At 46.0% G+C, this 25,233-nt stretch overlaps 1 protein-coding gene across 8 annotated transcripts in view; it reads left to right on the top strand.

The window, feature by feature from the left end:
* The window catches only part of LOC122571907 (putative uncharacterized protein DDB_G0271606), a 106,077-nt gene that overhangs the window by 4,222 nt on the left and 76,622 nt on the right, over positions 1-25,233 (top strand). For 3 of the 8 annotated variants that reach the window (XM_043736222.1, XM_043736221.1, XM_043736220.1), the window contains exon 3: positions 2,721-2,776. In XM_043736222.1, the coding sequence (XP_043592157.1) occupies positions 2,744-2,776 (33 nt within the window). In that variant the 5' untranslated portion in view covers positions 2,721-2,743. Of the gene's footprint in view, positions 1-2,720; positions 2,777-12,273; positions 15,615-25,233 lie in introns of those variants that run through there. The other 5 variants (XM_043736214.1, XM_043736215.1, XM_043736218.1 and 2 more) reach the window with 5 other exon arrangements.

Here is a 25,233-nt window from a genome sequence, read left to right as displayed (position 1 = left end):
ATATCCACGAAGCATAACACAGATCTAATTGAAATAGCACCTTGAAGAAGAAAACGAATAAAAGCTCGTACTGTGTTCGATTGTAATAAAAACATGTCTGGGGTTGATCGGTGCGATCAGGCGACGGCATATTATTCCACGCCACGAAAAGCAATACGCCGGTATTTGAAAGTTTTCTTTCGCTTATTTGATATAACAATTTGGAATGGGAATTGGCTGCTGAATAGAATTAATTTCTCCAAAAATGTCTTATTTAGAGCTTAGAAATAATCTTGCACTAAAATTGCTTGATATCGTTACCAATGTCCTTGGTCTCAATCTTAGCGGGATGTAACATTTTTCAATAAAATTAGAGAAAAGATTAAGATGCCGTGTTTGTGCGAGGAAAAAAATCCACTGCCACATGGTATGCATGCGAAGTATGCAAGACTAATGAGAGTGAACCAATAGAATTATGTATTAGGATATGTTTCACAAAGGTTCCACAGTATATAAATTAATTATATTAATTTTAAATACACGTTTGTACAGTTAAACATGGCACATTTTTTCCAGTAGAAATTTTATTTACTTTATGGATCGAATAAAATTTTCCATGTGGCCCAGCGTCACATATTTGTGACACGATTTGTGACTGAAGAACTAGATTTACATGCTCATTTACTAGGTTTTAAAACTACCGGAATAAAAATCTGTGGTATATTTTGTAGAATTCTGAAAGAAAAAGTAATGGGCTGTGGGTGGAATTTCTTCTCCGCGGCGTGATAGCGAACGTGTTAAAAAAGAAAAAATAACTCGCCCGAGTTACGTTCACGTAAATTTTTTGCTCGTCGGATCGACGAATTTCGTAGGTTCCATTCGCGTGTAATTGCTTGCGTTTCGCGACTGAAAATTATAGGAGCTACTAATTTCGTGGTGCTGCCGCGGCGGGTGACATTTATTTAACTGTCGTATACTTTGTCTGACAACTCTCGGTGTACATTTCGACGACGGATAATAACACTTTTCCGTCTGAAATGCCGCAAGAACGTTAGGAGAAGGGAAGACGGCCACGAAATTACGAGGATTCGTCTCAACCACGGAGGAAAGGCGTCGAATTCGAAAAAAAAAAATGCCTGAAAGAATGCAGGAAAAAACGGACGATTGTACCTTGGTCGACCAGAGTCGACTTTCGATTCAAGTCGAAAATACCGAATATACTCGATTCGTGAAAACTGGACAAAATATTCGCGTTATTTTGCTTCGTTTTACGAGCGGTTCAGTGACTCCTCCCGCGATTACATAAGGTAATAAACACGTAACGCAGTGACCTAGAAAGCGCAGCTTTCGTCATCGTTTTCGAGTGACATAAATTGCAGCTTTAAGACCGTTTTATCACGCATTCGAGACCTTGAACGACTCAACGGTTGTCCAGGTCATCGAACTCGCTTCTACATGCAGACCTAAGGCAACTATTGCTATTCGAATGGTTCGATTCGCCGTAAGAGAACGTGTTATTAGCAAAAGCCAGCGCGATTAGGCCATTCGTAGCGGAATCACGCGCGCGCCGCACTCTCGGAGGAGAAAGATCGGCTCAGGCAACGGAGCAAAGTTGAAGTTTTCTCGGAAATCCTTTGGCACCACTTACGCCATTGCTCGTGCCGCACGGTTACCTCGAAGCTAATTACGTTCGGTTAAATTTCATTTGGGAAGGAAAAGTTGCGGGCCCGAGTCACCTACCTTTCGCTTGTGCCTCGTAAACGAAAAGAAGACGTTGATTATTTCGACAAAGTTACGCGTGCAACCCGCGGCTGTTCGATCGCGTCGATATCGGTCGCGGTCACTGAAAAATCTTGCCGCGCCTAATGAAATCTTCATGAACGTTATACCGTTCTATCGGTCGCGGCTCATGCCTCGGACTAATTTTCTCCGCGTCGGTTCAATTTTCTATTAATTAACTGGCCGTTCCAACCTTCCTCGTTTGGCTGAATTTTAACCATGCGTTTCCGTGTTTTATTACGTGTTAGCGCGACGGCGCTGGTCATTGCACTCCGGTCGCGCTAATTGAACGTTTCGTTATCGCGACTCGATCTCGTCTACGCTCGGATTCGATACGAAGAAGGTAAACGGCGCGTATTGCGAGTTTGAAAATCGCAAGACGCAAAGAACAAAGAAGAAACGGGAAAGATATGGCGCTTCCTGGATAGCTCGTTGCTCCCGCGATCCAATTCATTCACACGCGTTCCCGTACAGCTACTGGTTGCGCAATCTTCTCCGTTGCAAAACTTTTACTAGACGACTCAGCGTCTCTGAATAATTCATCGGAGGAAAAATATATCGAGCAATTGCGAACGTTTAATCGAGTACAATTTCTCGCTTCGATTACGTTCATTGCTGTTAAACGGTGACTATACGCGGGAGCGGAAGTCGGTACAGATAACACGAACGACCGAGCCAGATTCCCTGAAAAGCGGTAAAAAGGTCGAATGATATTCACGCGAGTGCTCGATCGGCTCGCGACTCCAGTTTACGCACTCGTGCCACTTCCGTCTAGCGTGCTCGTCGACCACTCGAGTGTGACGATTGGCCTGAATCCTTGCGAATACGAGTAAGAACGAGAGATACGCCGCGGTACGGTCCGTCTTTGTGAGAGTTTACGACGCGAGTTATCGAAGCGCGATCGTTTTACGCCAATTATGCAACTATCCGATTTCCATAATGTCTTGCATTTCCGTTTTCAGGAGGACGCACGGACAGAGATGGCATGAGGGACGGTTCCGGCAACGTTGCCGAGGTGGTAAGTGTTTTCTCTTCTTTCTATTCTCATTTGCATATCGAATATATATATATGGAGTTTGTAAATGTTTCTCCAATTACGCAACGACTCGTACGTGTTGTTAACCGAACGGTACAGTATATGTACATATATAGCTGTTACGTGCTACGTAACTTTACTGAAATAGGGCAAAAGTCTTGAAGGAAACGGAAACGATTCCCTTCCTTTTGTCTTCGTTCCTAAGAAAATGGATTCCAAACATACTTCCGGGATGCACATACTCGACCAAGTCTCGACCTCGCGGATATCCCTTACGGTACTCGTGTCACCCTTCTCTTGAAACTTCTCAACAACCCTTTTCCTCGAAGAGAGTATACGATAAACACAGGCTTAGGTAGTTTCACCGAGAAGCATGGTGAATTTCACGAATGAACGCCAGCATCGACCCTTCGGCTTACACAGGTTTAAGATAAAGTGGCGAGGAAGTGCGAAGGTGATAGGTGTTTTCAGTTTACGCTCGAAGGTAAAAACAAGCGTTTCTCCTAGTTTCCTTGCATTCGGGCGTTTACCTGGCGTCGAGTTCCTCGGACCTTTGTGAGCGTGAATAGGGTTTCTTTCGAGCCGACGTGCCGTAGGAAACGGCGAGTAGGTACGCAAAGTATTTTCGAAAGGCTCGAGGCTGTTGGCGCCAAGAAGTAGGCTACCGGGTTAATACTTGACAGGGAGAGCCGGAGAAAAGCACGAACCGTGAGAAGAACGTAGAAAAACTAAGGAGAAATTTCACCATCTTTAACACGCTGCTCCATAATTAGCCAGAGTGTGTTGCCTCCATACATATCGATCGTTCGAGATAATTGTCTCGCATTCGATCGAGGTACACGCGAATAAAGTTAAGCGAAATATCGGCGTGAAGCGAGATAAGTAAAGTAAAATACACCATCGAGATCGTATTGGCTAATAGCGGCCATTGCCGAAACAAAAACGTATAATGGAGCGTACGATAGCCAGGCGCGCCGGTTGAATCGATGAAAGCATAGTACATATATACCCGTTTCCTCGTTGCCTGACCTTGGAGAGATCAGGTGAAAAGTATACCGGATTGAATGGAAGGGGAACGTTCAGGTTCAATATACTTGGTGGATGAGTGTCACCCAGATCCACAGTGTGCCAGCCTTGTGTAAAATGGGAGAAATTATGCGAGCCGCGAGGTCACCTACGAATCAATTACGAGGTCGTGGAATCCAGATACTCGTTCGTCGTCGAACTTGCCGATTGTTCTTCTTTCGCACGATCTCTGGTATCTGTTCTAACGCGTGATTTAAGTTGGAAAGTGGACCGAAGAATGGCACGTGCCACGGCAGTTTCATAGTCCCTCGTCACCTTGGAACTTTAGCACGATTCTAGCCTCGAGAAACTTGTTCCCTGGAATAAAACGTGCAAAATAGCTGGTCTCGGCATAACTCGACACCCAAACGTCCAGCATTTTTACCCTCTCGCTTAGAAAGAACCGTCGTCGTTCTTGCTACGCCTACGGTTTTTGCGCGTGTCACGTTTTACGCAACCTACGAATAGACAAGGCGATATTTAAACAGGAAACCAAAAGTTTCTCCAACGTGATGACGATCGTCTGGTACGTTTAATCGGTGAAGAAACTTGAACATCGTTGAAGTAAGCTATTCGAAAACGCAGTTTACATGGCGGTTATACCCTCTGTTCCCTCTCCTGATTCAATCGTTCAACCAACATTGATCTTCCGGGCGGTTCCATCCTAATTAAAACGAGGCATTCCATTGACCAAACTTCGTTGGCCCGATCAATAGATCTTTGCTCCTTAATCGTTTCGCTTTAATAGCGCATAGTTTATCAAAAAGTGAGGTCGCACGACGGCAACTAATTGGGACACGAATTCCACGGGTTCTTGATAGCCATCGAATCGATTACAAGCGAGATCCGCGAGGTCGCTTCGAATTACCAAGTTGTCCGAACGAAATTGCGACAATCGGCACGGTAAACATAGCAGACTCTCGCGAACTGCTATTTCGACGGACGTGTACGTTCTCGCATATTTATCGCTGGTTCTGTATTTATTTTTACACGATCCGCTATCCGCCCCGTTCGTCGTCCCCGTTTCAGCTGGCGATTAAATATCGCGACAATGTTTGACTTTGCTCGCGTCAGCTGATCGGATTAATAAAACGTCACATACGGTGACAACGCCTCTGTTTCGTGCCTTTGTACGATCTTATCGTACGTGAAAAAATATTTCTCTGATATCGCAATGTATCGCTTGGCGAAATCTCCGGTAAAAAATTTCCTCATCGTGCGCGTACGATAATAATTTGTCTGTATTTTAATGGTCGCGTGTTATGACAATTCCATACACTCGACGCACGATAGAGAACGAGAGACCGATCGAACGGTGCTAAATTAATTATCGGCTCCCTTTTGTGGCGACGTCGTACAAGCGACTAACGGTCCTGTAAATGTTAAACTCGGATGTAATTGCTATTTCTACAACCGAATGGATCGACCAGGGAAATTCTCGATCGCAGAATTTCACGGTCATTTGGGAACTGGTCTGCGCGAGACACGCGGTACGTTCGCGTCGTCGTGCGAATCCTCTAGGCCAGCGGTGATTTTCGTTCCCGATTTTGATCAAATGCTTCTAATATCGAACGTAAACGCGTAATGGACGTGCGAAAATTGCCACGTAGATTGCACGTTTGCAGATATTATGGAGGGGAATTGGTGGCGATATTCTGCCGCGATCGAGTAATTAATGGGACGATAATATCGGAATCAATTGACGATGTAGACAGATTGAAACGATGGAAAAGCAGCGCGTGTATGCACACGCGTGATCTTTCACTGGGATTAGTATGATTTCGCTGGCGAAATGGGATTCGTTGTTTTCGCTGAAAATTGAGAAAATTACAGGTTGCGACATCCCGTGCGTGTATTTTAAGCTTTAAATGGAATCGCAATTGGATTTCCTCGTTTCGAAACGAAAGGTGACAGTCGGTGGACACGCAAGAGAAAAAGCGTTTGGAATAATGGAAGGATGGCGGTTGTTTCACAGAGTTTCAACAATCGGTAAAACACGAATGAGAGATCGGTCGGAGGGCGGGAGGGTACCGACAAACAACGAAATTACCAACGCACAGTTAGACAATGAGTGCTTTAATTAACCCCTATATAAATTGTCGGTGCTGCATTGTTTGAATCGGGCAAATAATACGCACGAGAACCCGCAATGACAGGATAGGTTGCAGCGAACCACGCAAATGATATATGACCGCACCACGTATCTAGCGTGTCTGTTCTATGCTTGACCCACTGTTTTGCGTCGATCTTGACAAATGACGTCTGCGTCGATGCTAAACGCATAAAGCAGACATCCGTCGGCCATGTATCATCGTTTCTGTAGCATCGTTGAAAACCGGCGAACAACCGAGATTTATTGACTCTTTGACCGGCCGACGTTGGCCGAGTAAGACGCTATATAGAACGAGTTTCTTCTCTGTCTAACAGCTTAAATATCGCGCGTCGTTAAATATAGTCATTCGGAAGCACGAATCTCGACGCTTTATCGGTTGGCTGTTGTCAAGACGTTCGATCGATTGAACAACGTACCGCCGACCATATTCTTGGTGTCACGAGCAAGTTTCTCAAACGCTAGGCTGTTTCCGCCGGTTCGAACAATGTTCACGTCGCGAAAATCGTTTCTCGTTGGCAGACCATTATAAAATGGCGTGGATCTTGACGTTAGGACGACAGCTATCGAACGTTACCTCGGGGACAACTTGCGTTTACACGCGAAAGCGTTCGCACGTGCTGCTATTTCTTCCCTGCTACGTGTCGTTGATGGATAGAAGGGAGTCGATACGTGTCGTTCCCATGGAACGAGTACGTTACGCACGTCGTACGTATGCACGCTTTTACTACCACATCTTCCGTGAGTTTCCAGTTACGAGAACTAGATTCCCGGCCCTTGGACAAATTCCAGCTCGCACCTCTGTTTGACTTCCAGTAGCGAAGAACAACAGTTGTTTCGAAGAAACGCGCCTCTTCGATTTTACTTCTGGAAACCGTGTCGTTTACCGACCCTTTTTAACGCCCCATTCCGCCCCATTCTTATACAGCTTTACGCTCTCATACCGGAGAGCCGTTTATCCCAAGAATGTCGTATTTATCGTTCACTTTGTTACGTACGGTTTGCGTATCTCTAGTTGTTTGTTTGTTTGTCTATTCTTTTGAATATTCTAGTTGCTTGTTTGCGTTTATCTATTCTTTTTTTATTTGCGTGTGATACTTTGCCGGGTTCATTTAAAATATTAAAGAAGCTGCAGGGCATTCGTTTAGAGTGTAACGACGCTGGGAACCATTTGCGAACAAATGTTCGTCGTCCTCGCTAGTGGAAAAGATGGTGCGTCTACGGCGGTCGAGGCGTACGTAATTAGCTTTCAAAGGGACTTAAACTCGGCTCGTAGTGCGGCTTCTTCTCCGAACGAAAAGGGTTATTATAAATTCCCATTGATTAGAACGGCTGTAAACGGGTTTATGACGTACAAACGAGGGGACACGACCTCGTGGTCGAAGAAAAGAAAGATTTACGACATCGATAGTCGGCGTAGCGCTCGCATAGTGGCGCGTACGGCATGCAGCTGTTTCTTTTGACGGAAGTCGAGCACGTTCCGCGAACCTAGCACCGCTTCGAAGAGGCCAGTGTCGTGGCCGCAGCGTCGAACGCCTTCCACCACGAACATCTCGTGCACGTGAACGCTCGCTAACGGTAGTACAAGATCTACGATAGTCCTCTTCCCCTTCCGTTCTCTGCGGTTTCGTTTCTTGCGGCCCCCTTCCTTTTTTCGTCGACCAATCACGAAAATTCTCGGCAATCGATCGTTAGATCTTACGCGAATTTCCTCCATAAATCGCGTTCAATTTCGAATTTGGTTACTTCCTTCCATTCCAGATCGCTATCTCTTTGAGCAAACGATGGCGAGGACGATAGAAGTTGGGGGAACTGATTTTTCTTGCCGCGTTGCTCCATAACGCTCGTATTTGCCACGTTTCGTTCCACCGCCGTCCATCGTTCTGCAAATTCATTGTCCAAATCGCGACGATGTTCCGTGTCGTCGCTCGCTGAGAAATCGCTGGAAATTTTTTTCTAGGTTCGTCCCTGAGCGTATCCAACTACCTTGAGGAAACGAACGCGATTTAAAAGTCCTGTAAAATACTTGCGCGATAACAGTGACGGTAACAGCATAAGGGTAGCGATACAGGAAACGCGAATGGGGTGACCGGTTGTATCCCCTTTGCTCGCGTCACTTTAGAGTCCTCGTTCGATCGGATGCGCTCAGACGGTTTTCGCTCTGGGCACTTTTAAGGCGTCCTTTCTAAGTACCTTTTATTCGATGTCGCGAACTTTCAGGCGTTCTTTCTTTCGACCGAAGATACGAGCTCCTTGAAACGTCGCTGACGTCTATAAAATTCTTACGACGTCGCCACGGGACTATTATCTTTAGCGACTTTTTCCTTCAAATACTTCCCTTTCAATTTATCTTTCAAACTGGTATTCCGCACTCGACGAAAACATTCATTTCCGCTCTATCGTACGGCCTTCGGAGAATCTGCGTAATGGTAACTTCATTCAGAACTACGAGCAGAACAATTATGGTAGCTAGACGGTTGGTCTACGTTTCTCCATCAAGCCCGTATAAATCATAATTAGCGGGAAGCTCGTAATTTAATCTCGCGTACCGGGTGATGAATGACAACAGATGTCGACAAGGACCACGAGCGTTATCGTTGCTCAATTAGGCGGCGCGGGCTAGGAGCGCAGGCTCAACCCACATGCTTTCCCGCACCTTTGACCTCTTTCGTTTCACCTCTATTCTCCATCCTCTCCTCGTTTCTCTGTTCCTCTTTCTGCTCTCTAATCAGCTTTCTCGAGGCGACTCCTGGGGAATTTGTTGCGAATTCACCGATTCCTCGTGCGTATCAAAATTCCACGCCCGTCCTGGTATCTTGCCGCGCGTAAAATCGAGACGAATTTCCACACTCAGAGCGTTCTAAGACGAGTCTGAGCGTTCTTCGAAGATGTCGCTGGTACAATGCGTGCGGTACAAAGCGCCGTAGCCGAGTATTGCGCTCGTTTTACAATCTTCGAACCAACGATCAGATGTGGAATTAATAGCTCTCTTAGAAATAGTTTCTCCTCGTGGAGAATATTCTTTCGTTTCCTATGAGCAACGACCGCGAAATCGTAGAAGAATCGCGGAGGAAGATCCGCTGCGTCGACAGGAAGCGGAAGCGGTCCAAGGCAGGTTTCTTTTAATTAAGCGTTTCTCCGGCGTTATTTTCACTCGTATTTCCCCGCGTGATTATGCGAGGATTCCTCGCATCACCGGTTTTATTTGTCGTTCTTAGAACCTGGAATTATTACCTTTTCTCTCCTCGTGTCTACTTTCGGAACGTTCTCCGCGCTTCCAGTCTAACGAAGCGTGCCTGCCCAAAAAGGATCGCACGTACACGCTGAAATACGTGGCGAGCTAACGCGTTTGCACGGCCATTGCCGCGTGTGTACGAGCGGGTAAATTGCGCGAAAGTTGTACGGCGCGAACACAAGCGGGGTTTAAAGCGGGATAACACGTAAGAAACGCGATGAAGCTGCATGTAGAGCGTAGAAAGTTGAGACTGTATATCGTCCCGTGGCAGAAACAGGAGAGCAAAGTGCAAAGTGCACGGACTCGTCGAGAGGAAGAGGGGAAGGTCGATGGTAGACGAAGGAAGAAGGGATAACGCGCCAAGGGTTCCTCTGTCATTGACTCTCTGCGTTTCATCGTCCGGCCTGAAAGCCTTCCTTGTCCTCGGCTACAGTGCCTTTCAGAATAGGCTGACACTATCCAGAAGCTGGCTCGCTGGATGAAAAAGCTGGGAGATCTCGTTGTCGGCGTAGTTTTGTACCAATGGTTTCAACGATCTTGACTGTTCGAAGAAAAGGAAAAACCGCTTATCGTGTCTACTTGAAATCCAGACTTTGACTAATCGAGGGTTCTAGTAGCTGTAATGTTCTTCGGTTAGATCATAGCGAAGTCAAAATTGATGAACCTCGTTTTTGTATCGTGTTCTGATTGTGTCGAACAGATTGCGACTTTCAATCATCGCCTCCATTTTTGATCCCACGGACACGCTGCGAAAGGACAAAAAGTAGTAGAATTTCGAAATAACAGAGCTTGTAAAACTCGATCCAGCAGCTAGCACAGGCAACAGCTTTGGGAAATTTATGCCACCCCGGAGTAAGAACTCGGCTGTTGGAAACGACGTCGGAAGAGGATGATCGCGCTGTATACCGGCGGAATACGAAGTGGAATTTCGCCGTTAATGATAACAGAAACAGAGTTTCGTGATGTGAGTCAGTCGCAGAGAGGCCACTCTTACCGAACCTGGCTTTCGTGGCACGGCTGCTGCATTCGGTTTTGAGCGTACCCACACGTGCTATAATGCACGCCGTGTGCCGATACCAGCTCGAGATAAAGTACTAGGAAACGAGCGTGCATAGGCAGAGAACCGACGCGCAACAACCCGGCGTCGTGCATCGCGATCGCCATAACGTGTATCGCTCGTTTCAAAGCTATCCGTGCACGGTATTGCACCGCGCTCGTTCCATACGAAGAAAGGTGAACGATCGTGCCATTCGACGATCGAAAACTTGCCAAAATTGGTAACGAGATTCGACGTGCTCTTTCGCTGTTCCGAACAGATACGCTAGATTTCATTATGCACACAATTTATATCATTTTAAACGAGATACATTTCGTCGCCCTTCTATCTCTATTTATAAGAAAAATGTAGTTAACCGATTCGCATATGTCTCATTCGTATAAAGAGATAATATGACGAAAATTCTACTTAGACAGCAACGAACGTTTAATACTTTCAAGCTCACGAGATAATATGAAACTTCATGAACTTTAAATTCAGCTTTCTCGATTTACAAACTGGCAGAGATGCGACAGAGTGAAGAGCTGGAACGAGGATTTAGCGCAGAGTTGCCTTTCGAAAACTCGAAACTCGAGACAGTGTTCGCAACGTCACCGCTTTTCTCTACTTTTCGATATACAGAACTGACACATTTCTCTTCCTCGGTAGGGTCCATAAAAATATAAATTTGCGCAAACAACCACAGTCTACTTACAACTGTGTAGCTTCTTTGTATCGTGTCATTTTCGCTGTAAATTATTTCTCAACCACCGACGAAATCTCGCCTTTGCTCGGAAAAAGGGGGCCGATTACGTCGAGTAAATTCCGATCGTAGAACGCGTTCCTTCTTCGCACGTAACGGGGTCACGACCTGCGAAGAGGCCCTTTCGCGGCTCGTCGAATCCGCTTTGTAATGAAATTATACCGGGACTCGTCGATCGGCAAATTACGGGCTAGATATTGGCCGATGTACACCTACCAACTTGATAACGCGGATATCCGTCTACGTTACAAATCGGAGGTCCGACGCGCGCCTCGCACCTACGTTAAGCAGATTACCCGCGCGTCGATGAATATGTATGAGCGTGGCGCATACACGGAGTCGAGAGACCCGGTGATCCGTGTCACGCAGAAGAGAGAGAACGGTGGGCGTGCGCGTATCGCACGCACGTGGCCACGTACACGCGCACGCATCCACCTACGTGAGTACACACGCACGCACGCGTCTGTGTACGAGCGAAAGCGTGGGTGGAGAATGGACTGGCGAGGAGTTAGCGCGAATAGACAACGACGAACGCGAAACTGTGTCGCTCCGGGATACCAGATTTCAGATTCGAAACGGGTTTCGAATGAAGACACGCCGACTGTAAGATTAGTAATACGCGATAATTAACTCGTTAACCTGTAGACAAGAGAATTAAGCGTTTTAATCTATGCGACGATGCGTTCATTCTCTCGGATCTCCGTAATTGCAGGTAGCTTGCTACGGGAAAAGGGATTCTAATTTTAATTGTGATTTAAAGCTTGGTTATTATTAACGGATACGAATATATAAATCGTGTAGCGGTACAATAACAATAGGTCAATGAACAAAAGAAACATCCGTGCAGTACGTTGTATGAAACTTTTGGTAATTTCATTAGCGCTGTAACGAGCCACGATTAACGCGATTACGTCGATTGGAACAACGAAATTTCAAAATATCTCGTACTTCACAACGCAATATATTCGTACAAATAATCTACATATAAGTTTTATACTTTCGCGAGCCACCGTAATTCTATGCGGGAAATTTCCTATTACGCACGATGACAAATAGAAGATGGAAAGATTGGACTCGCCGTGGACGCTTCCCCCTTTCACCTCCCAGGGAAAAATAATTGCGGTAATCAAAGCCGGGTCGCGTTACCGATATCCATCCTCCTCTACAGGCGCGTGCATGGAGCGATCAACGCTTGGTCGGTATCGCGTTAAAGCCAAGCTGCTCGACCCGGCGACCGGACAATCGCGTAGCGTGTACGCGCACGAATAGAGTCGTACGCGCGCGGAGAGAGGATTAGCGAGAGAGCGTGGGTGGAGCATGGCAATGGGAGCAACGGTGGACTTGTTAGCGCGAATACATCGTCAGGAATAAAGCGTGTCGCATGTATATACGTCTAAATATAAAGTCGGTGGAGCCGGTGGAGAAGAGACGCGAGTGCCACGGATCCCTGGCGAAAGAGCGGTGTAACCACCTAGTCAAAACACGCCTGTTGTGTCGCTCGGAGAACTCGCGAGGCGACGTCGCAGCAGCGACTGCAGCTGTAGTTGCAGTCCGCTGGAGCTGAGTCCGATTCCAGACCGCCCTCTTCTCCGTCTTCTTCGCGAATACGTCGTTCGAGTTCCTCTCGTCGATTATGTTACAGTTTCGTGTCGTTTAGTGGGTGCGTCGATGTCTAGTGAAATCGAGACCACCGTGCGAGATTGATAGTGGAAGCGGAAGAGAAATTGTGAAAACGGTGAATTTATTAAAAAAAAGAAAAATAAGAAACTTCGAATTTTGAATGCTAATACGTCGATGGCATTCGCTCCTTCTCGCTTTACATCTCAATCGTTCGTCTACGTCTTACGCGAACGCGTTTATATTTACATTCAATGACACGCGTCTAGTACCCCGGTGATTACCAAAATACGTATCTCGAAGATGTCGTGGACGGTAGTAGATATTCGCGAGAGTCGCGATACCACCGAACAGTGGTTAAAATTCGGTCGCAGTCGCGTGTCGCCGGGATTACGCGATTGGAAAAGTTGAAAACGAAAGGTTATTGGAAGTTTCGAAGCGGGAGCGTGTCGCGTCAGAGAAATATAATTAGCCGTGGTTTCGAGACGCGACTGGAAAGCAGGCTGTCCATTTTACGACGACCTTGGCTATGAGGAATCGTAAAAACCGACGTGGAACGCGCCATGCTCTCTGTATCGCGCTATTTTCGGGCGGATAGCGAGCCACTCGCGCGTAAGTGGCGGGCGAGATCGAACGGGGACGCGATACTCAGATATTTTACGACCGAGTCCATCCATTCACGTGGAAGTTCGTTTCGCCAACTTCGTTGCAGAGCGTCCATCCGTACTGGCGTTAATTAATTTATCGTTCGAAAGGGAATCGAGTCAACGGGGAAGACGCTTTCGAGCGATTGGCGTCGTCCGTTTACCAGAAGCATAGGCCCCGAACGAATCTTCGCTCGAGCGTGTTAACGGCAATTATCGTTCCTTCCCGGTAATCAGAAGGGTGGCGAAACAAAAATCGGCTGACGTGGACCGACGAAGCTGCATCGAGATTCCTCGAGTCGTAACGGTGTTGTGCGTAAACAGGTAGCTCTTCTGGCCTCGTCTACTGGTTCTAGATTCACAGGAAACGCCTTAGAACTGTTATATGTTACATTCTATTGCGGAATACTCGTCGTGATCATCTCTGCGCGTCCTATATCCGTTCTTTCGTTTCTTCTTCGACAGACTAGATTTCCTGGGGTTCTTGCATATAAAATTTATACCGTTCGTTAACATAGGAAGGAAGGATTTTACGATCGTAGATAGTTTCGCCCGCTTTACGAGGAAACAGGGATCGCCTGTCTCAGTTGGTCTCAGTCTACAGGTTGGAGAAATCCCGTAAATACCGAGGGTCCGGTATCGTCACCATCTACGATCCTCCCGTAATTAATTATTCTCGTCGAGTCGCGGGGCATTTAAACGAACGAGGCCGGAGGCCCGTGAGAGGAAAGCGTAATCGGTTAAAAATTGTGCCGTCCCAGAAACCGAGGGCCAACAATCTGGACGAGTCGGCTCGCAAGAGAGAGAGAGAGAGAGAGAGAGAAAGAGAGAGAGAGAGAGAGAAAGAGAGAGAGAGACAGAACAATAGCTCGGTTGATGACGATCAAACGTTCTCGTTGTTCCGCGTTTGTTAAAAGAGAGAACCGGCCTTCTCTTTCCGGGATCGACGCGACGTATCACGCTTATTACGAATTAAACGAAAAAGAGGTTAATTCCGTGGCGGCTAAAACGGTCGATTCGAGCGGCTATTTTCAGCTGGAAACGTGACACTTCATTCATAATCCTCGACCGTGTAAGCTCGCCAGCCGACACCTAATTAAATCTGAATTTCCTCTTGCACTTGTTCGAGCGAACAACTTCCTCGTTGCTACTCGAGAACAAGACGCGACGCCGACCCCCTTTCCACTCCGATGCAAATTTTATTTACCTAGTAAAACTTGTTATTCTGCATTTGCATCGTGCCATTGAACTATACCGTGTACATAGAGAAGCGTATTTGCTACTGTACATCGGCAAAATGACACTGGATGGATACTTCATCGACGCGTGATCGATGATAGTCATCGTGGCACATCGTAGCAACGAAAGGATTTCGCAAGCGAGTGTCAAGGGAACGAAGGACTAAGTGGAAACGCGTGTTTCCGTCCCCGTTCGGTTGCCCTTTCGCCCTTAATCCCGCCAGCCCGTTTCCACGACAGCACGGAACTGAGTCGGTAAATCAACCGGGTATTCCTTTCTTGGTCCTTCATATACCGAGTGCAGGCTGGTTCGCGATTGCGGCATTAAGTTTAACGCACCCGGATTAAAACCTTTACCGTATGTCGCGAGGATTAAAGTTTCCCCTTTATGCGGCGTCGCGAACGGGGAACGTTGTTTAATGTTACTAACCGCTCGTTGACCGAACGTTGTTCGATCTTCATCTGTCGATGATATTCTCTCTACCGATTCTGTTCCTGCGAAACAATTTCAAGGTGGACTTGTTCAGGTTTTTGACGAATCGTTCGCTTGTCGTTTGCCTAATCAGTAGTGGGCGTTACAGATAGTTCCGCGTTTAAACATATACTTTCGCTGTGACCTCGTATTTCAATTCTTTTCTAGCAAAAGCTTTTAAATCTTGTTCGTGGAACGAACGATCCTAACGATTCGCGCGCGTAGGACTCGGGTCGAAAATATTTAACCGACCGTGTCGAATGTTGACCCTAATCGCGACCGAACCAGATCGGACCCGGCAATTTGTGGCCTGTGCTCGGTTAGCCATGCGAAGATTGTGACTGTGCGCGAGCACTTCGTGGTACGATTCTACTTACCGAAGAACGAGCTGAAGATGGAGCGTGCCATTTCGACGGACAACAGTTGCGCGAAGAGGCTGTCGACGATCACGGAATACTCGGAGGCCGGGATCGACAGCGACGATAACGATCGCGAGGAACGCCGCGAGGAGGAGTCAGCGATTCCCAGAGGCGATCCCGAGCAAAGGCTCGAGGAGCAGGCGACAGCCGTCAAGTACTTCCTCGTGGACGACTCGCCGATGGCGAAGTTCAGTCGGAGCATCAAGTGGATCTACAAGAAAGTGAGTTTCGAAAGTACCTCGGTTAAAGAGCTTTGTACTTTTTCTTCGTCCCGAATAATCGTTGTAACGTTCGCGTAGTGGCTTTACGATAATAATTTCATAGCGGCGATATTACGATCGAAGATCTTTGGAGATCCTTGTACGACGAAGGAAACGTATAAGGGAATCGACGAACGAGAAACCGAATATCGCAGATTTCGCTGTGAAAGCAGAGAATAAGCAGAATTCTCGATACAGTTCGAACTCCAGGGAATCGTCTGTGAATGTGAATCTGCGATTCAAGCAGATTCGCCATTTGCACCTCAAAGTCAGCTTATGAGCGAACGAGTGTACCAGGGTCTAATTCGTGCATGTGCAGAGCAAAGCTCGTTTCCAGTTACGATATGCGCCTTTATCCCAAGTTGCCACCGTGGAATTATCGTATCCCGCGGATGTCTGACGTTGACGTTTCTATCGGGCCGGAAGGTTCGATCGTACTCTAGTCGCGTCCGCTTCGTCTTCGTCTCGGTGAAAGAAGCTATTAACCGCACGCAGCGAACGCCGCGCGTTCTTTTGCTCTGTTTTACTTTCGAACTCCTCGAGCCGTGTCTGCTTCGTACGGAACGAAACGTACCGTGTACGCCCGGCGGTTCCTGGCGCGACTCACGAAAGTCGTGACGGACCTCGCGCCTCTCCTCCGCTCATCTACGATGCCTCGGAACGTGCTCGAAAGCGTGCCCCGTCGCGGTGCATCGACGCTTCGCGCTGAAAAGGTCTAGCGTGCAGGAATTTTAGGAGAATTGGTTCGGAGTTGCGTCGATCGAACTTTGCGAGTGGCGGTTGCGCCAGGAATTTCTAAGCAGCCAGAGTGAGAACCGCGATCCAACAGGGCATTTTGTTCCGCTATATATCCGTAAGAACAATGATTTACGCTCGAATTAATACGTTTCCTCGGTCCCTACGATTCGTAGAAAAGCCTTTCCATTTAACATTCACTGCCAACTACGAGATATCTCGCAGTAAGCGTGTGTACCAAGACTGCCGACGATATCTCGTAGTTTGCGGAGTCAGGACTGGAATTTTATTCAGCCACGCCAGCTGCCAGTTGTCTGACACTGTTTTCTTTCATTTTCAACCTGGTGTAAACGTCATTTTAGTACTATATCTACAACTAACAAGATTTACAACGAATGGGTTAAAGACGTTACAATGCACTTGCACCTTCTTTTCTTTATATTCTTGGTCTGTTCGTTGGTATTCCTCCTGTTTGTTCGTTCTTATTTTCGCGCGACAAAGCGCACCGATGATGGTACACAAAGCACGGAACGTGTTAATGAACTCGGTGACAACATTCTCCTCTTCCGATCCGCGTCCCCGACCTCGGATGAAATGCCGGTGGAACGCGAGTGCCCGGAATCGAGATAGAATTCTCTCGCGCCCTCTTTCACCCTCCTTCCGCCTATTCTCCCGTTCCTTTCGTCCTTCTTGCCCTCAGTCTCGCTTTGTCTCGTCTCGTCCGCGGGTCTCCCGCTTGTCTTTTCTAATCTCTTCTCGTCGCGTGTTCGTCGCAGAATGGGGAGGTCGCGCAACAACCACCGAGCTAGTTGTGCTCCGTTCCTCGCCAGACGGATAAAGAGCATAAGTGGTGACAGTCGAACCGGGAGCGCAGAAGAAACAGCCTGAGAAAGATGAACGGAGCCGAAAGAGGGGAAAGAGGAAATCGCGTGTCGAGAGGCTCCGGCGGACCTAGAAACTCTTCTCCGGTCTCCGCTACTAGAGAGTCACAAGACCAGCCTCTCGAGAAGGTCTTAGGAGGCGGAATGACCTATTTCGCATTGTGGCTAGGTTTTCGGTGTACCGGCGGAGAAACGAGAGACGAAGCGATGCCGGGGTTACAGCAAGTCGCGTAGACTCGCAAGCGACTGTTAGTTACAACTACCTAGCAGAGTATTCTTTGAAACGGGAAGGTTAACGAACTTCCGCTGAATTCCGGACGCGTTTTCCACGACGTGGAATTTCGTGTTTTACCTCTTTGTGACTCCATGAAAATTGCCAGCGTCTTGCGCGTCGCGAATGAACCGCCGTCCGTGTATCGTTCTCGATTTTCGTGGCGAGAAAATTGTGATTCTATTTGAAAACTAAAGAATGTAACGTGATGGAAGACTCGGGAAGTAGGTTTGTAGAAAAACTTAATGGGCCGGTTAGGAGGAAATCGATACATCAGCGCGACCCGGTTACGCGAGAAGTGATAAATTTTAATTACCAAATTATGCTGTCCGACCTGACACAGAGTTAGAGAGCCGCACTAACCCATGACCGACCGAGCTAATTGAAACCTCGATTTTTGGTAGCTCTAATTCGTTCCCTCGGCTTTATGGAGTCGTGCATGCCTGAAATATCTCAGCCATTCGCCGTGCGCCAGGTGGAACGAATAGGCGGCACGAGTTCTACCCGAGATTCTTATCCCAACTGCGACGCGTTCCATGCGTCAGCAGGGTCTTCTCTCACTTTACGTTCCTTCGATCGACAATATTCCGGGGTCAATAGAAACCGAATCGTTTCAATTTCTTCCTGGTCGTTTTCTCTCCGCGATCGTTTCGCCCCGGTGTCGGACTTTCTTTCGAAGCAGCATCTCGCGCCTCGCTTCTGATACAAACGACCGAGAACAAAGCGAATCGCGTTTATACGCTTTTAACATGGCGGCGTACTGAACGAGCCCGCTCTTGGCGGCAAAACCAAAGTAATTTGCCACAGGAAACGCGCGTAATCGCAAAATCGACCACAATGTCGATGTCGTTGCCGAAAGTGCGGCAGCAATTTCCATCGATGGGTTCGTCCATCGTCTGCGGGCTGCTGTGTAACGACCAGACCTCCGATTGAAACTCGCAATTTACGTTACGAAGTTAACGCTTACGCACGCCAGTTCATGCTCCACGTTCCAAATAATATCACCGGTACCGGAAATATCGACTATTTTTCGAAATTACCATACTGCCTGAGTAATCCCATCCTCCGCAATTTCAATCGATTCCAATCCCTTTTAACCTATCGGCTACGATACGACTACCATCTGCCATAAATTTTCACGAATCTCATTCATCTTGCACCTATATCTTTGGAATTTGAGAAAACAACGGATCGCGACAAGGAGACAGGTTTAATTCCCTGGGTTACGATGATCTTTTTGCATATTTGCGACAGCGGTAGACGCGTAATCGTTGCTTTAAACATCTTACTATGTCTGAAGGAAAACCTGGAAATATGTATACGAAATTTCTAGTAATACGTAATTCTGGTTAATTCAGAAACTTGTTAATGGTCTTATCAACGATCCCCGAGTCGCTGTTCTAGCGTATTTCGCAGCGATATAAATAATCTCGTAGCTTCAAATTGAAATAGTAATTGGAGCTAGACTTTGATACTAATACGTAGGAACTTTGTTACTTGGAGTAATTAATTCTTACAATGTCGTTTCCATAGATCTTAGGATTTATATGCATATATATATATTATTATTATATATGTCGGAGAAGGATTTGAAGTATGGGCGTCTGATGAATCTTCGCTCGAATTGACCATCGTGGTTATGTATTCTCGCTGGTCGTTATTAGTTCCGAGGTGATGATTACAAGAAGTTACAGGGAATGACGGCAAAACGAGAGATCGATAACAATGAACTTAGGTTCGATACGAATCCACGGGAAGAAGTATCCGATATGATACACGATCCTGGTCAGATTCGACGTACAAGTCGTAATAACTCTCTCAATAACTAACTCCATAACTTTCTCGATAACTAACTAATTCCCCGTACAAATGGAACTGCTCTTATATAGTCTTCTCCCCACCTCTCGAGTCAATCTTTGTTTTTAAGGAAGGCTGCATGATTATTCCATACCTCTGTTGTTACATGTCCGTCCCGTGACCGCGGCTACGTTCGGCGACTCATTATGTCACCTCGAGCCCAAGCCCATCGTCACAAATCCTGAGTACACATAATCGTATTAGCGTCTTACAAATATTTTCTATTTTTATTGCTTAAGGGTAGCTACAATGAAAGTCCGGGCTAGTGTATTGGAGATTTTCCTAATCACTCCAAAAGAAAGGCCCCAATGTCCTTTTATCTACGACATATATATTGTTGTGCCAAAGGTTTCTTTCGTTTTATAAGGAAATAATAGACGCACGTTTTTTGTTTTGTCCTATTGGAAGAAAATGGATCGTATATAATTCAAAAAATGTTGTGCATTTATTATTTCCTTATAAAACGAAGGAAAGTTTTCGGGCAATCTATCGTATTATTGAATTGTTGGTAAGAAAGTGGTGACTTAGACTTTAGCCCTACGCAACAGAATGTCGAACATCAATCGCGATGATCGAACAGGTATGAACGATGCAGATCGTGAAATTCGATAGCGTGGATCACGATCGAACATTCCGGTTCGCCGATGTGTTCGTACTCGCAGGATATTTGATCCGCCGTGACAGTCCATCGAGACTTTTCGATTCGAGGACCGGACCGCAGCATCGTGTCGTGACCGACGCGTTAAAGCGAATCGATTTCACCGAAGCAAGTGTCACGTTAATTGCAGCGGTGCCAACCGATAATCAGCGTGTCATTAAACGTTGCGCGGCGACGCAGTTCCGGCCAAACAATAACAACAATCAGAACGACAAATCGGAATTTTGTGCTCGTTCGCGAATTGTTGGAATATCGAAGCCGCGACAGAGAGGCTGCAAAATGAATTATTTATTTTGTCAACCGCCGTCGTGCTGTGCTAATTCGATGGTCAATTAACGAATCCACCCCCTGTGACGCGATTTGTTCGTCTGTTTGCTCGCTAATGCGCTGGAAATTCGTTTATGCAGAAGACTCGAGCCCCTATTTATGCCGAGAATGATTTACGCTATCGCGTTCGATGGTTTTCGCTGTATGAAGTCCAGAGGCAGTAACACGATAAACCGTTATTATAATAAATATAGGATGAACGGTTTTAGTCTGCAAATTACTCCTGCGCTATGTGTGCTATAAAAGAAAAAATAGCTCAGATAAGAAGCGAATGATTTCGAGAGGGGCACAATCTGGTGTAGTAGGTAGTTTTCTTTAGACAGACTCGTGCAGATCGTGCGGAGGTGGCATACATTTCTTTACACGGAATTTCTAACGCACGAATCGATGTAGCTTGTTATTCTCCGTAAGAAAGTATTAACCTATTTCTACCGAACAATCGTTAGCTTAGCCGATATTTCAACTTTAATTTATCAAATCTAACGTATGAAAGATCTAAAATATCTGCCAAAGTAATGGTTTTCTCGGTAGAAATAGATTAACAACCTTTTTGCAGAAAGTATCGAACTGCGTCGACTGGCGCATTACAAAATATACAATTCCATTTAAAAAATAGTGTGTCGCCTTTGTACGATCTCTACGAAACTATCCACATTCTATCTGAACTATTTTGTTATGCAACATATAACGTACGAGTAACTTGAATTTATAGATCAAAATCGGTCATCCTGTATGTATCATCTTTATTAATGCGAATTATGCTGACAAAGTGGGATAAGCCCCCAGTAACGCACAGGTGTAAATGCAGAATACACGATTATTTACGCAGTTATGGAACGCAGGTATTGGGTTGGCAACTAAGTGATTGCGCACTTTGTCATTACCACCTAATGACAAAGTCCGCAATCACTTAGTTTCCAAGCCAATATATAGGCATATGGCACGAGTCGCATGCTTTGTAACGCTTTTGAGATGGAATTTCTAGAGTTGCAAAGTCTAGTACGAAAAGAATGTAAACAAGTGCGATACGAGTTGGCAGTATTACAAATGCGATTCGCATGATCCGAATTAACCACTGAGGATAAATAACGATGTGGGAGAAATATCCGTGTGAACCTAAACGATCTCGTGGGGGCATAGAGATTTAACAACTAAAAGAGTCGAGGGCGATCTATCGTATAGCGGTATTAATAATCCTAAAAGGAAATAACAATCCCGTCACGATTCTCCATGACTCGAGGGATCGCAGGTTCGGCAAGAACATAATTAGACTGCAATCATAGTCAGTAACAGACATACCCTGATCCAACATGTATTCCGCGAACCTAACACAACTATGCCGCAGTCTCTCAATGAGCTGCTTATATCGCACTGGTTTGGCGACCACATTACAGATGCATACTCTAAGTACGCGATATAAAAGTTCGATGGTTCGACGATGAGCAAAGTTAAAAGTACGTCGCTTAACATATTCTAATTTCCTGTACGCGTCGTTAACGACGATAATTATATTTTTGGTTTCCATGAAACTTTGTCAACTCCTCGGCTATCTTCAGAAGGTTCGTATCTTCGAGCTTGAGGAGCAGGCAGTTTGCATTTTCAATCGTGTCACGTCAAGACGCTGCTGTTTAATCATAAAACGCCGTTAAAATCGATAAACCAACAAAAATGTATCTCGCCATGTTTTTCTCCTGGGAGTTTCGTTCAGATTCGATGAAAAAAATATTTCTTTGAAGCGCGATACAAGCTGATCTTTTCCTCTTTTTTTCTCCTTTTTTCTTTATTTCCTTTCCCTCGAGGGATGCGCCTTTTTTCGTTCTATTCATCGCGAGACACCCTGCATAAAGCGATAAATTGGATTCCCGTCGACGAGGCAACTGGAAGAGGCGAACCGTAATCTTCGCGGGGACTTAACGCGTACACGTAGCATCATCCGACCGAAGAGAGCCGGCCTCGATTAATCATACAGTCTTACGGTGACAGCTTCTATGAAAGCTTGAATCTTCGCCTTGTTGCTCCGCGATGAGATCGATACGGTGATCCCATTGAGACTAAATTACCTCCCATTATGGGAGTCACACGGCCAACCGATACTCTCGCGGCCGCGCATGTTGCTCGTTTAATCTCTTAGCAGGGATTAACGATGCATGGTCCTGTGTTTGTCGAAAAAACTGTAGTACTGAATTCCCAGTTCTTTGGGGGTTGCCCCGTCTCCAGCTTCTATTTACTTTCCTGCAATATTTTTATGTTCTACGTTCCAGGTATTTTCGGTGGAACGTTGACGTCTAGCATAGGCAATCATTTCTATACAGATATTTCTTTGTACGATCTGTTTATTTTCCGGGGAAACTACACGAATATATTGCATATTTGTGCCAAAAGATTCTGAGTATAAAAAATAATATAAAGTTTCGAGGCTGCTTAAACGCTTGAAAAAGCGTTTGCTGGGTAATGCGGAAATATCATCAGATCGATAACACGTATTTCATGAATAACATTAAGTTCGGTTTAGTTTGAAAATCGAGTTGGCTGGATAATTTTCTATTTTGGCTATCAGATCCGCGTGTGTGTATGTTCTCAGGGAATGACTTTCCTCGGCAAAGGAATGTACAGTACAGCGCGACGGCGAATAAAATCATTGCGCGGGGTCGTGGTCGAGTTCAACGACACGAACCTTGGCTAGAGAAAGAGAACGGATCGAAAGGATCGAGGATCCAGGGGGGATCCGGCCGATCTCCGTGGACGTGTTTTGGATAAGGATACGTTCTTCTCTTCCTCTTTCATTCCACCTACGCTACGGTGGCGCTAATTATCTTTTACGTCGTAACAATATCGCGTAATTAGTTCTTCCCTTCCACCACCTTGAATAACACCGAGTAGAACTGCTGTTGCAGAACGCGGAAACACCTAGCGAAATAACGTGCATTTTTTGTTCGTTTTCATTCGGTCTTTCTTCTCTCTTTTTTTTTTCCTAGTCGGAGAACTGGACGAAGGAATTTCGTGTCGGGTATAAAAACTGGTAGCTGGCCAGCGGCCCGTTTTTATCGGCTCGCTTCACATTATCGGCTATCGTTCGGCCGTATCGTCCCGTTCGTTTATTCCGAAATTCTTCGACAGATTATGACGTATCGGTCGTTTATTCGGCGAGGCTGACGCGCGAGTGAAAGGGTCCACGTCCTGTCCGTCAGGATAATTCGGCTCTGTCCCGGACACCGATAGAGATCGATCGATTTTTCACGCGAGTTTATGGATACACGCGTACAAAAGATCCGCCAGGAAAATTACACGCGTCGTAATTTCGTTGAAAATGAATGCAGCACACGCTTGTACGATTTATAGCGGAGTAAGATGATTTGAGTCATCTCAACTTCCACGTCTTAAAATTCAATCTTCAACCTTGCACGGAGTAATCGAACTTGTCGTGTATTATGAAACACCATCGATCTTCAACGTAATAACCGAAGAACGAAAAAATATCGCCTACTTAGATCCGATCGATCTCGAATTTGTCGTCGAACGATTCGAGGCTTCTATCGTGCAGAGTTAGCGTAAAAGCAGCTTGTTCGTTCGTGCTTTTCATTAAACCCAAACTCAAACAGGATTGCGAAGAAAAAGAGCACCGCTGTGACTCCGTATTGTATCCGAGTGGAGTAGAAAACCGCGCGGGCGAACAACGAAGGAATTCGTCGTGGTACGAGTCGAGAGAAACAGCCCTCCGCTTCTGTCTACGCCATAGTTTTTGCAAAGGAGATGAAAGAAAAAGTTGGCAACTGCAATATCTGGTTCCCATCCGCGTTCCATGTGCCACCGATCAGTCGATAATTGCAAACCGAACGACCGACAAACATTTAATGGAGTTTTGGGCCACGGTCTCGCGCGCCACGATCCACTTTTCGTTTTACAAACGGCGGCCAATCGTTTCCTTCGCCGTTCTGTCCGACCCGGTTTCAATCCGCGTGTCGATTACACGTTTCGCGCTTTCTCTATCGTCCGCGACTCCATATCCACTTATTCTCCACTATTTTTACCTATTTATCTGGCTAGAGGTTCGGCCTTATCGAGATTCCAGCGACAATTAGTATCCTGTTTCCGGTCGAATTCTATCTTACACGGCTTCTTTCGTTCTGCCGTGGTTTCGTTGGTTCTTTTAAGGATACTTTTTAAGCAGAGACAATCGTAGGGAAATTGATAGTTTCGAAGCTTTATGATACACCGTGTAGGCTACTGCTACTTCGTAAAGTTGCTGGGTTAGCGAAAGAAACGAGATCCCATTCTTTGATGCTCAGCAGTCCGAGAATGCACGTTGTTACGTAGCGGACTAACCAAGTATCACGCAAATATGATTTTTCTTCGCTCACCCGTTTTACTAATAATTGAATATTACGTAATGACACGAATGCTAGAATGAAGTTACGTAATGTACGTACTAATCGAATACGGTATTTAGAATCTGGAAACGTTGTAAATGCATCGATGATACCTACAAAGAAACGCGGCGTAGCAATGCGAGGAGAAATTGAATTTCAGAGTTTTGTTCGAAGGATCTTTGCGCCTTCCAGCGAATCGTTGCGACATGGTCAGAACTCGCACAAATATTCTCAGTCGCGTTTGTGCTTCCAGATAACAAGGATTCGTTGCTAGTAGCGATTTATAAAATTATCTTCCTCCGTTATTTCCCGAAGAGAATGGAATATTTATATTATATTACATTTATATACTTGTTTACGTTAGAGGATCTAGTCGTCGAAAATAAACTTCGGTCCTCCAAACGCGGTTCGACGCATCGTCGAATTATTTACGAACCGATGTGCGAACAATGCGCAATCATCTTCGTCACGAAGGACACGGAAA

Source organism: Bombus pyrosoma, linkage group LG10 (assembly GCF_014825855.1).
Source record: "Bombus pyrosoma isolate SC7728 linkage group LG10, ASM1482585v1, whole genome shotgun sequence".
Taxonomy (NCBI): Eukaryota; Metazoa; Arthropoda; class Insecta; order Hymenoptera; family Apidae; genus Bombus; species Bombus pyrosoma.
The sequence above is the reverse complement of the archived record's forward strand: the minus strand, read 5'-3'. Positions and strand labels throughout refer to the sequence as shown.